At 39.3% G+C, this 12,562-nt stretch overlaps 1 protein-coding gene across 1 annotated transcript; it reads right to left on the bottom strand.

Moving 5' to 3' along the window:
• Positions 1 to 1,364: 1,364 nt before the first annotated feature.
• Positions 1,365 to 12,461, bottom strand: LOC147134801 (26S proteasome non-ATPase regulatory subunit 11A-like). Its single transcript, XM_086056422.1, has 13 exons — positions 12,224 to 12,461; positions 11,500 to 11,601; positions 11,108 to 11,304; positions 10,523 to 10,580; positions 9,574 to 9,768; positions 9,263 to 9,407; positions 8,114 to 8,174; positions 6,177 to 6,239; positions 5,917 to 6,042; positions 5,723 to 5,758; positions 5,577 to 5,628; positions 4,851 to 4,994; positions 1,365 to 2,384 (listed from the first exon to the last, which is right to left on the bottom strand). The coding sequence occupies exons 1-12, from the start codon at positions 12,312 to 12,314 to the stop codon at positions 4,852 to 4,854; spliced, it is 1,269 nt and encodes a 422-aa protein (XP_085912548.1). The 5' UTR covers positions 12,315 to 12,461; the 3' UTR covers positions 1,365 to 2,384; position 4,851.
• Between the last annotated feature and the right edge of the window lie 101 nt (positions 12,462 to 12,562).

The following is a 12,562-nucleotide window of genomic DNA, read 5'->3' on the forward strand; positions in this document are numbered from 1 at the left end:
TTTGTCGTTTCTGAGTAGAGCTTCACTGTGTTGGGTGGAGTCAACCAACTTCTGGCAACTGTGACTGTGTTCCAGCCCACTATGATTGAACTAAATTCACAATTCCTCAACATCTCTTGGTTTTGCATCAGAAAAAGCATCCCACATTTTCTATTGCATTAAGGTCTGCGGATTGGGCTGGCCACTCCATACTGCTAATCTTGTTGGTCTCGACCCAAGATGCTGCTTGGTTACTGGTGTTTGGGCCCATTGTCTGTCAAGGTCATTTCTTTTTTTTTTGTATAAGGCAACAAGACCATGTATTCAAAGTAGTCCATGCAATACAAGACCCAACACAGTATCAGTCCACAAAATGTTGCATCATTTCTCTTGAGGTCAGTCAATGTTTTAGCTTCACATAATCATCTTCAAGAAATGCAAACGAATTGTGGAGGATACAGTCAAATTGATCTGGCCTGGAATGCCAGCCGTTGACCTTTGGAATATAACTATAGGACTGCAGGTGATCACTTAGAACTCCATTGAGACCTCATTGCGAGTGACGGAGGCACCATGGATAATAAACTGCTAAACTACTACTGCTACTACAAAGCTACAATAAACTAAAACATTGCAAAAATAAATAGCTGTGGTAAAATGAACAGATTGGACAAATCATACCAAGACAAATTTATATCAATTGAGGGGAAGAGAATGTTTGGAGAAGGGAACGGCACTAGACCTCAGGAAGTCATTGACTGCAAATGAATGTAATTATGGTTACATTTACAACTACACTGCCAGTCAAAAGTTTGGACCCGAGTTTTCATTTAATAGCATGAGAAAGTATGTCCAATTTAACTGACTTTTACTGATTGTATTACTTTTATTGTTGCCCAGTCTGTGCACTTTGAGATTTGTTGCCCAAATGTACGGTGTGTTATAAATTGCTGTTATTGACTGCGTGTCAATTGTCCAAATATTGATAAGCCCCTAAAAAGGAAGTGGGTCTAATCTGCCTAAAATTAAATCACAAAAACTCCATTACTGTCCAAATAATTCTGAACTTTTTCACTTCATTTTATATTCATATACAGTATTTCATTTTTCTTAATAATGTGCAAATTTAAGAATGAAACAAACATCATGTATTCATCTTGGAATGATGTATACGAGCCTATAAGAAACAAAGGAAATGACTATTTCTGAAAATAACAACTGGAACAATAAAGTGAATTAGTTGCACTTCAATTAGTTTTATTTAGAAAGTTAGTTGAGTATTGTAATTTGTTACCACACACTTTAACCACAAAGCATACTGGTGCAGAGGGGGAAGGTCCAAATACCTACAAAAAAAAAATTCAAAAATTCAAATAAACTCAATATACAGGGTTATGTTTTTTATTGACAACCTGTTTTATGTTAAACCCTCTGTCCCTGCAAAATTACATTTTCAGGAATGTACAATATGATTTTTTCTGAAACCTTGTTTTTTGTTTTTCTCACACAACCACTTTAAACATCTCAGAATGCAAAGTTCCTCCATTGCTCATACATTGGAACACTGAAAGCACTTGCGACTGGCTGTGCTCTCACTGGTGAGATTTACATGTTTCTTGTATCTTATAAAAAGGAGACCTCATAATTACATGGGGAGCTGGATGAACAGCAGAGCTTGGCAATGTTATGCAAAGGGGAGGTTAGATGCGGGTGAGTGGCACACCAGTAACCTGGCGGTCTTCTTGTGGCGTGGTTTTAAAGGAACAGAGTATTATAATCCCAGAATGCCTTGTGTCACTGATGCTTTGCTTGGAGGAAGCAGACCTGAAATTCGTGCAAGTACAAATGAGGATATGAGCAAACTTTGGGTACGTAGTCTGAACGTCCAAAAATATCACGTTTCAGAGCAAAATGAGAAATGGACAAAAAAATAGGTAGAACACAATCTGATTTAATCTCTTATTGACCATGTTTTAGTGTTGATTTTATAAGTGTGTATGTATTTTCTATTTTATTTTACAAGAGTCCCTGATGGCCAGTGTAGAAGAGGGAGAAAAATAGGGGAAAAAAAGAGTACGGGTAATCTTGCAGTAGAAACCATTGGTGGCAGAAGTGGGCTGCAGTGCCATGATTTTTCCAGTAGGAGGAGCACTTTGTGTCGCATCAATCCCTACCAGATTGGGATGAAGAAGGGACAGCAGAGTTGTGGGAGGAATATAAGGAGCAGTGTGTCCATTCCATCAGTCTCTGCTGGAGTGTCTCCACACGTTCATCAAGTATTTTGAAAGTCTTTGTACCCCTCCCCACTTCCCTCGTCCATCCAGGGGTTTAAAAGCGAGAGTGATCGGCGGAGGTCTGACTGGCCGGCGACACTCTGCATTGGAGGACTGCTGGTTTTACTCTCTCTGTGAAGGAAAATAAGAGTCGGACAGAGAGTGAATACAGATACAGTATTGCAGTCACTTGCTGATTTTTTTCACGGCGGCTTATTACTGTGAAACAGAGACACATTTTGGGGTTGCTTTAATAAATGTGGCCTGTAACTTTATTGTTTAAAATAGCCAGAAGCAAGTGAGATATGTGCTTCTGTATGCATGCATGCATGTATCCAAAAGTATTGGAACAGGAAAGTCAATTATTTTGTTTTTGTGGTATACTGAAGACATTTTGGTTTCAGATCAAAAGATGAATATGAGACAAAAGTTGACAAGTCCAGCTTTTATTTCACGGTATTTCCATCTACATGTGTTAAACAACTCAGGACTTGTTTGTTTCTGGGGATTTCCGTCTTCAATCTACTCTTCAGAAGTTAAAATGCATGCGGTTAAGGTCCGGTGAAAGACTTGGCCAGTCGAACACCTTCCACTTTTCCCGCCTGATAAAGTCCTTTGTTGTGTTAGCAGTGTGTTTTGAGTCATTGTCTTGTTGCATGATGAAACTTGTCCCCATTAGTTTGGTTGCATTTTTCTGTAACGTGCCAGACAAAATGGTTTTGTAGACTTCAGAATTCATTCTGCTGCAACCATCATGAGTTACATCATCAATAAATAAAGACTAGTGATCCCGTTCCAGAAGCAGCCATGCAAGCTTGTGTGTCTTGGATCATAAGCAGATCCTTTCTTTCTCCATACTTTGTCCTTTTCATCACTTTGGTAGAGGTTCATCTTGGTCTCATCAGTCCATAAAATTTTGTGGCTCATCTCTGTACTTCTTTGCAAAATCCAATCTGGCCTCCAAATTCTTTTCGCTGATGAGTGGTTTGCATCTTGTGGTATGGCCTGAGTATTTATTCTCTCAAAGAACCGTGACTTGTGATATCTTCACTGCCCTGAGGTTGGAAGTGATGTTACTGACTGTTGTCTTTGGGTGTTTCCTCATTGCCTGTTGCTCAGTACACCGATAGTTTATTTTCAGGACATTCCAAATTGTTGTACTGGCTATGCCTAATGTTTGCGCAATAGCTCTGTTCGATTTTCCCTCTTCTCTCAGTTTCAAAATGTTTAGATTTTCTCACATAGACAGCTTTCTGGTCGTCATGATTGCTTAACAGCAAATGCAGTTTTCACATGTGAAACCCAAAGCAAAAAACAAGCACTATCTAATGTTTTAAGCAATCAATTTTAAAGGCACCACCGGAGATATTAGTAACACCCATTACTCACATGTTTCAATACTTTTGCTCACTTGAAAAATTTTGACAGTATGCATGATATCTACAATATGTATTGTATAGGGGCATCTTTTAAGTTGAAGGGGAAAAAGATGAAAAACTCTGGAAAAGATTTGAATTTGTATTTGTTAAACTGATTGTGACAAAATATACAGAATAGAATTTTCAGCAAGGAATACAAATTCAAATTGTACAATTCAGTTTCAGTTTTTTCAAAGTAAAAATTCAAATTTAACAATGCAAATTCATTTTTCTGTAATTCAAATTCAGTTTTTCAATTCACTTAATGTGCATTGAATGAATGATTCCTCCTACCACAAATCTTTTTTCCTATCCTTTAAAGATCCAAAAAGTTTGTAAAAGCACTTGATCAAGACAAAATGGTAATGAGAAGGATAGTTACTGAAAGTAAAATTTGCATTTTTTTTCTCTGTTTTTAACAATATGAAACCATGTTTTAAAACAAAGTGTACATTCGTACATCAACTTTGCTGTTTGTTTCTTTGTGGGACTGCAAAGGAAATAAAATTGTGGTTTTCATGCAAGGGTGACAGAAGGGTGACGGAAGGGTGGGGCATGAGCCAAGGGGTAAACCATGAGGGCTATTTCGTGGCTCAGCGGATGTTTCCGACAACATTTCATGTTTTCGATACATGATAATGCCAGAAATACACCCAGATGTACACGGTGGGTTCTGTGGCTGTTGGCAGAGGTCTCTGGACTGCTTTCTAATTGCTGTTGTGTCTTGTCTCTGTTTGGAACCTTGAACGCGACCCAAGACTGCTCAGCTGGGCAGCACAATCCTCTTTGAAGTGGATTTTAGTGGTTAGTTTTTTTTTGTCTATTCGTCTTTGAATTGCAAACATCCACGGTTAAGGTTTTACTTCATATAACTGGCAAGACTAGCATACCTGATCTGTGAACCCTGAAGAGGACCGGAACACATGACCGTTTACTCATCTTGCATTACATTAAGAACCAGTCAGTCTTGTATAAGCTCAGGTATATTTGGAAAGATGTTACATATTTTTGGGAAAACTAAGTCTTATACTCAGATGACTTAAAGTATGAATTTGCTAGCAAATTTGTTATTACTTATCTTAAACATATTTGAATCGGACAAATATAACACTGCAAATTGACGAAGAAAGACTAATGAATACACTGACGACACAAACGTAATGGGTTCACCTGGACTGACCTTATGTTAGCTTCTTGGCTTTGTTGTAAAGGGAGTCCACCACCTTGCTCATGTTATGGATGGTCTCCAGGGCTGCCTCGTACGTCTTGTCGACAACGGGTTCATCAAAGACAATCAGCACGCCTTCACCTTGGTCTAAAATACCTGTCAGCATCAATGGCAGCATAGACAACAGTAGCAGGGTGAGTGGAAAAAAATACTGGAGATAGCCAAAGTTGGTTTGATTATATGTCTGCCTTTTGCATATTCACATCATGAACAATGTTAAAAATCGCTGAAGCGCAAGATGGTTATTGTGTATGGTAAATTTTGGGTTTTAGTGTTGCGGTAATAAAAAAAGGGCAAATGATTCAAAGATTCACCATTTCGCGATACAACTGTAATACAGTCAATTAATCAAGTGATTACTAAAAACAGATAACTATATGTAAACTATAAAAAGAAGATACAACAACCATGAATGAATATACAAACATCTCATTGTTCAGTAATGTGCGTGGGAAATGTTATTAAACTACACAAGAAAAACTATAACAATGCCCCAAATCGTTTGGCTCAATATTGTTGAAAATCTGCCATTTGAGTGAAGGCACACAGCGTGTGCAGGGTAATCGTTTCAATTATTCATTTGGGAGTCACACATACAAACTATTTAACGGTTTGCTCAGCTCATCATGCTTTATATGTGCCTGACATTGTTAACTAGGAATAGCCTCGGTTACACACCGTGAAACTTTTTGTCCAGAATCATCTGTGATAATTTCCTCTCAACATCACCCTGAAAGAAAGACACATTGGAATTCTACGCATTTCCCTGCACCCACAAAAAGAAATGAGCATGCCACAGAAAATTAATGAACAACAAAACATACCGTAGACAGTTTGATGATGGAGGAAATGTGTGCCATCTGGTAGAGAAAAGACCAATAGTGGAGTACATTTTAATTTCTGCTCATTATATTGACTGAGATGCTAACCAATTCTGCATTTGTGCAAAGTCTATAAGAAAAACTACATAAAGTGGAAAAAAAAAAAAAGTGGCATCAGAAGTGACTGCAGCACTTACTTGGACCCTGGAGAAAGGCTCAATGACCCTGATGAGGTTCTGCTCAAGCAGGTTGTCATAGAGTTTGGTCAAATGTGTTCGGATGATGGGATCGTCCCTCAGTTCTGCTTTATACTCTGTCAGTGCCTTTTGGAAGGGAGGAGACCGCATATTGCACTCACATTATTCTTTCTACTGTCTGAGCGAGGCCAAAGGGCAGATCACCAACAGATTCACAAAACCAGTTTGTTCACTTAAATCTACCATACGTGGATACAAACCTTTTCAAAGTCAGCTAGCGACCGATTCTTGCTGGCCTGTGCTACACATTTCAGAGAATCCGTCTGTAGAAAAAGAGACAAAGAAAAAAGCTGCAGTGGATGAAAGTACAAATGATCTCTGCGGGCTGGGCGATATGGCCTTGAAATATAGCCTTAAAATGCAATATCCGATTTAAATCTAAGTTTGACCCCCTCCGTTTACTGAAAAAGCTAATGAGGAGACAGCAAACTGCATGGCTCAGATGATCCGTATGTGTGACATGGCACCTTGCAGGTTTCTCATTGTCTCTTATAATTTCATGTTGTACAGGTGAGGCAGGTGACCTCAGCAAAATATTTGTGGCTTAGAAACACATAGAACCTTGGGTCAAACGTTTTCAACATGTTAAATGAAACATGGTAAATTAATGCTTTTTCCAGTGCATATTCGAGCATAGTGTGTGAAAAAGATTTCCCTCAAGTTTTCTGTTTCTTAGCAGGAGTTTAAGTCACGAGTCTCTTTGTTGAAAAATTGGCACAAGAAAAAAAGAAAAAAAAAGTGGCTGCAAAATAGCAATGTAGTCCCGAATCTGGCAACACTGACTGTACTTTTGTAAAGTATCACGTCGTTAGTGCAATCAGCGCACATGAGCAGAACTTTCAACCACAGAAGGCACAACAACAAAAAATAGTTGATTAAATAAATCCTTCCTGACAAATAATAGTCATTCGGCCCTCGGACCATGAGGTGTACCGATAGTTTTACGTGAATTAGAAATGAGGAAAAGAAAAAATCTTTTTTTTTTGGCCATACAAACAAAGCAAGAGATAATAGAAAAGTATGAAAAAGGGATGCGTTTGGTTGATCTCGCCAAAGAATATGACCGTAATGAATCGATAGTCGCCACGTTATTAAATCAGTTCTTTACAAAACGCCAGGCAAAAACCACTTCTGAGAGAGAACATGAACCAAAGAGGGTAAAAAGCGATGAGGGTAGCAATTAAACAGTAAACGACCATCATTTTTATTCTTTACTCTATTCTTTGTTTTTTTACATTATGCACAACTCTCATTTATTGTGCAATAATCTAATTGTAACATGTATTTCTTACATGTTTTGATGCATTTTTATGCATTGTGTAGTCTCTACAAACTGGCGGACATTAGTGCAATCCCGCACCTGAGCTTATATCGTGCAATACTCAACATTCCCCACTACTGTTAGTCTAGTTTTATTTTTATCCAATGCTGTTCCTTATATTTCACTGCAGCACTGTCACTTACTTAGAGTATTTTTCCTCTGTACTATGTACAGGCTAAAATGAGTGTTTCTTCATACTTTATATGTAGATGTATGTTGGTGTGTATATACACATAGTTAGTGCGTATATTTACATAGGTTTGAGTCTGAATGTTTGCCATTAATGTTATATATTAATGTCTACATTATGCCGCCGTCTCTGTGTGACCTATATCTTTGCTGCTGTAACACTGAAAATTTCCCCACTGTGGGATCAATAAAGGCCTTTTTATCTTATCTTAGCTTATCTTAATAAAACATTTATGTCTGAATATTGGGGGGCCTGGAACGGATTAGGGCATTTACATGGAAAACGCATCTCTATTTACAAAATTGTCTACTTAAGAAATTTCTTCCAGAACCAATTAATTTCGTAAGTAGAGGTACAACTGAACAAGTTATACAGGGAAGTATAAAGTACAACCACAATGTTGTCATGCCTCTATGGCAGAAGGAATCAAAACTTTTTTTTAATTTTGTAAAATTTGTAAAGGCATCGGATACAGCTGTGGTACAATCTCAGCTCGAAAAAGATCGGTAAAACTATACTAAATGAAATGATGACTGAACAGAAATAACCATATTACAATTCAACAATTTGACAAAAAGGCAAACATGAAAATTCATATAAAAAGTTCAAAGACAATGATACAGTACCTGTCTTCCAGTGTACCGCAGAACAAGCTTGCCACTGATGAGGGCCTGCACATCTTCTGGTCTGAAACACAAACACGTATCCATGTAGAATTGTGTTTTTCAAAGTCGGAATCCTCGTAGTGAGTGGTTACATAAGAAAGGGGGTTATTTCCCCAGGAGCCACGTTTATTGGAGATGCTATTAGTAAAAGACATCAATCATACTCAGATTTAAAACAATAATTGTACTATACTGTATTTCAAACAGTGCCTGAATAATGTCTTCTGTCTCAATGAACCAACACCTAGTATTACACAAGAAATTAGTGAAAGTTAATTTTTATCCACAATTTGTCAAATACTATCAGAGCATAAACCAGGCCTACTTCTATTAATCCTTTAGTTTAAAGAGGATGTCAACCCAAACATTTTCTTTACAATATATTATGTTTGATGTAGCCCCAAAAATGACATCACAGTTGCTCAGGGCTCAGGTAAGAACCAATCATGGCTCAGCTTCAGAAAACAGGTGAGCTGTGACTGGTTGTTGCCTGAGCCCTGAGCAACTGTGATGTCACTTTCAGTCGACAACAAGTGACAAAATGGCCACCCCCTGAGATGGAATAAAAATAGGTGGATTTTGCAAGTGTAATAAAAATGCAGTGTTTAGACTAGTGGGGACGCACGCATACAACATATTATTACGAATACATTTTTTGGGTTGACTTCTTCTTCAAAGAAACCAGATTTAAGTCTATTTAAGTCCTTTTGAAAGGCATTAGAGTCTCCTGCATTCAATATCACCATTAGGAGCAAGCTATAGGGACCCGATCTTGTATCACAATAATCTAAGATATGTTGCAATAATTTGTAATACACTAATATGTAAATAAATAAAACACACATTTTTAAAGTGATTACTGTCTAATTACAGTTCTTTCCAGTTTTCCAAAGAAAATATATCATTTAGAACAGTAGTCCCCAATCACTGGAACCAGTCCGCAACCCATTTGGTACCGAGCTACACAAAGACAGGCCTAACTAACTAACTAACTAAAGTCATTGACCACACTGGTAAAAGATAACAGGTTGCTGGATGTAAAATCAAGATAAAATGCACATTACATGTCTTTGCTGACCAATTTCGCTAACCCAGTACTGTGACACTTACGCATTGAGCATGATTTTGCAGAGCAGCATATATTTGAGTCCCGTGATGGCTCGAGGACTGTCAATTGAGTCGTAGCCCTCAAAGGCCTCATAGAAGTACGAGTAAGCTGTCTTCCAGTCTTTCTCCTCTGCTGCATGAATAATCCCTGAAAACACATTTCATTTTTATGTTTTTTTTCCCCCACTTATTACTTGCATCCAGCACTTTCTCCATGAGCCCAGTCATGACTTTTAAGTGTGTTATAAATCAAACACAACTTGAATAATGCGTTTGGTATCACTCAACGGTGATTTTCTTTTTTTTCTACTTACCTGATTGCATGTCTAAAGCGGCTTGTAATTTCGGTGGGCAGTAGATGGCATTTGCGGTTGTCCTGGCTGAAGTGAGGGCAGCGCGTGCCTTGGGCAGGTTACTGAGGGCGTAATACGTTTTACTCTCTAGCAGCTGCACCTCCACCAGCAGGGCTTTGTCATCCATCTTCTTCAGCTCCTGCAGTAACTGTGAGCCTGCAGGTGGAAACAAACATGCAGTTGTTACAAAACTTACTCAATTTAAACATGACATATACAGACAAAATGGTATGGAACTACATTCTACCACAGGTCCTGATAATATGATATATCACATGATAATAATAATTTTCTTTCTATTTTCATTTTGTATATTTAATTCATTCATTTATGAAAGAAGAATATAATATGGGGCGGCACGGTGGTCGACTGGTTAGCACGTCCGCCTCACAGTTCAGAGGTCGTGGGTTCGATCCCGGCTCCGGCCACCCTGTGTTGAGTTTGCATGTTCTCCCCGTGCCTGCGTGGGTTTCCTCCGGGTACTCCGGTTTCCTCCCACATTCCAAAAACATGCATGGTAAGTTGATTGGACTGTCTAAATTGCCCCTAGGTGTGATTGTGAGTGCGGATGTTTGTCTCTGTGTGCCCTGCGATTGGCTGGCAACCAATTCAGGGTGTCCCCCGCCTACTGCCCAAAGGCAGCTGGGATAGGCTCAAGCACGCCCGCGACCCTTGTGAGGAGAAGCGGAATGGATAATGAATGAATGAATGAATGAATATAATATGAATACAAATGTTCTCCAATCTCAAAAGAAATGGAGCAGAAAGAATACAAAGTCTAATAATAATAATACTGTAGGCCTACACTTAATTTATAACGCACTTTACATTTGGGCAAATAATACTTTTCAAACTAAACATGCAAAGAGGGTAGAGACAGATGCAAAAAGAGCAACACTTGGACACTCACCAAGTTGTAGGGCTTCCAGGTAAGACTTTGTGTCGAAATATAGAGAGATAAGACGAGCCTAAGGACAAAGAAGAAGAAAGGTCTCACAGATGAAATGTGCAGTGATCATATTGATATACAAGAATACATTACATGCCATTTTAAATTTATAATGCAGCTGAATGGCATGGCAAAGTCGCAGGTATAACAACCAATCTTAATAGTATCGCACAGGCTTTCAACTGGCCACTGCAAATCATGCCAATACAGAATATATATTTTGCATTTCAGTATGTGTGGGAGATTCAGTCGCGTGGTGTGCACGCTGCATAGTCCAGTTCAGTTGAGTTCGGCCGCGTCAGTGTAAATCTTAAATCCATCTGGGTTTTGCGGCATTTTGAAACATACATATGTCACCCTGACTGTCAGAACCGTCCTATGCTTGTTTAAATAATGCATCCTCTCATTTAAAAGAAAAAATGTTTTCTTTCTGTCCATGCATAATATGAGAGGGAGAACTGATACAACAACTTCATCTCAAAGCACAAGTGTTAATTAGAGCAGTGATCAGTCTCCCTTTAATTATACGTTTTATATATTTCTCACCTCTAGGGCCTGTCTGAGGAAGGTCCTCTTCTCAGCCTTGGCCCATTCTATGCACTCCAGGCAGAGCTCTACTTCCTGACCAGTGGCGGCCTCCATATCCAGAAAGAGATCCAGCAGGGAACGGACCAGTCGGGCTGCTTTGGCCTTAGAGATGGAATTGAGGAACGGCCGCACATATGTCAACAAACCACCAAGCTCTGAAGGCAGAGGTAAAAGGACCAATTGTTATTAATACAGGTTAAACAGTAATTTATATTAAAAAAAAAAAAAGTCCAATTTGGAACAGATGTTTTAAATGAAGTTTTCCATTGGATTCCAAATGATGACCTAGTATTAATCACAAGATCAAACAATGGTGTGGATCTAACAAGAGTTTCTGTGTTCCTGTGTACCTTCAGCCTGTCCCGTCTTGGCCAGCAGTCCGCCCAGCTCCAGGATGCTCTGCTCTTTAACGCGCACAGCCTCCTCATCACTTTCATGAATGTCCCGCTTGACTGACAGACACAGTAATGTAATTTGAAGTGATATGAATATTTGGATTTGAGTGACACATTCTCGACTTTTAAGTACGGTAAATCAGCACTTATTCACAGTTTCGTTAGCTAAGGGAGGAGCTGCGTGTGGTGGCAAAGAAGACAACAATGAAAACAAAATAAGAGCTGAACATGACAACCCGTTGATGAAGCCTGATAAAGAGCAGCAAAATGAGTGGAACAAAAATGGGTGCTGTGGCAGCAGTTGCTTTCACTTTTCACTTGATATTTGGCAGAATTACAGACGCCGCCGACTTCCTGCAAAGGCGAACTCTCCAACAGTCACCCAAGTTCCTGTCAAACGAACGCAAGCCGGCCGGCGAAGCTAACATTCGCGCAAGTCATCATCTTACCGGGATGGTGCTAGGCGGCTAGCGCGCCGCTGCTGACTCACTGTAAAAGCACGGGACCAGACGAGATTGTCAGCTAACATAGCTTCCCATTAACTGCTAACTAGCTAACAACAAAGATTTCTAATTGAATAGCTCTAGTATTGGTTTGCGGTTGTGAAGCTACGAAGACTAAACAAAATAACAAAAGCAGACTTTGGTTTCCAGTGTCACGCATTTTCGCGTATAGTTACCTATTGAATGTAAGATATCGATTGAAGCGCTGCGATCCGTTCCAAGAAGAGATTGTGCTTTCTGAAACTCAGCCACTGCCGCGGCTGCCATCTTTCCTTTCCTGTACCTGCCACACAGCTGAGCTCAGCTCCGCTCCGCTGCTAGTTTTCCGCTCGTTTCCTTCACGCGCATTGACGGAACAATGCTGCTCCCAACAGGCCGTATTGGGTTTTTGTCCATTCTTTTTTCTAAACCACTAATGCTGTTCAGGGTTGGGCGAAAGACAGACTACACCCTGGATTGGTCACCAGTAGGTAGTGGTGCAACAATCGACAACCAATCGATTACATAGGTCAGTA

The sequence above is a fragment of the Filicampus tigris genome, chromosome 16, assembly GCF_054856515.1.
Source record: "Filicampus tigris isolate MCC_2025a chromosome 16, RoL_Ftig_1.0, whole genome shotgun sequence".
Taxonomy (NCBI): domain Eukaryota; kingdom Metazoa; phylum Chordata; class Actinopteri; order Syngnathiformes; family Syngnathidae; genus Filicampus; species Filicampus tigris.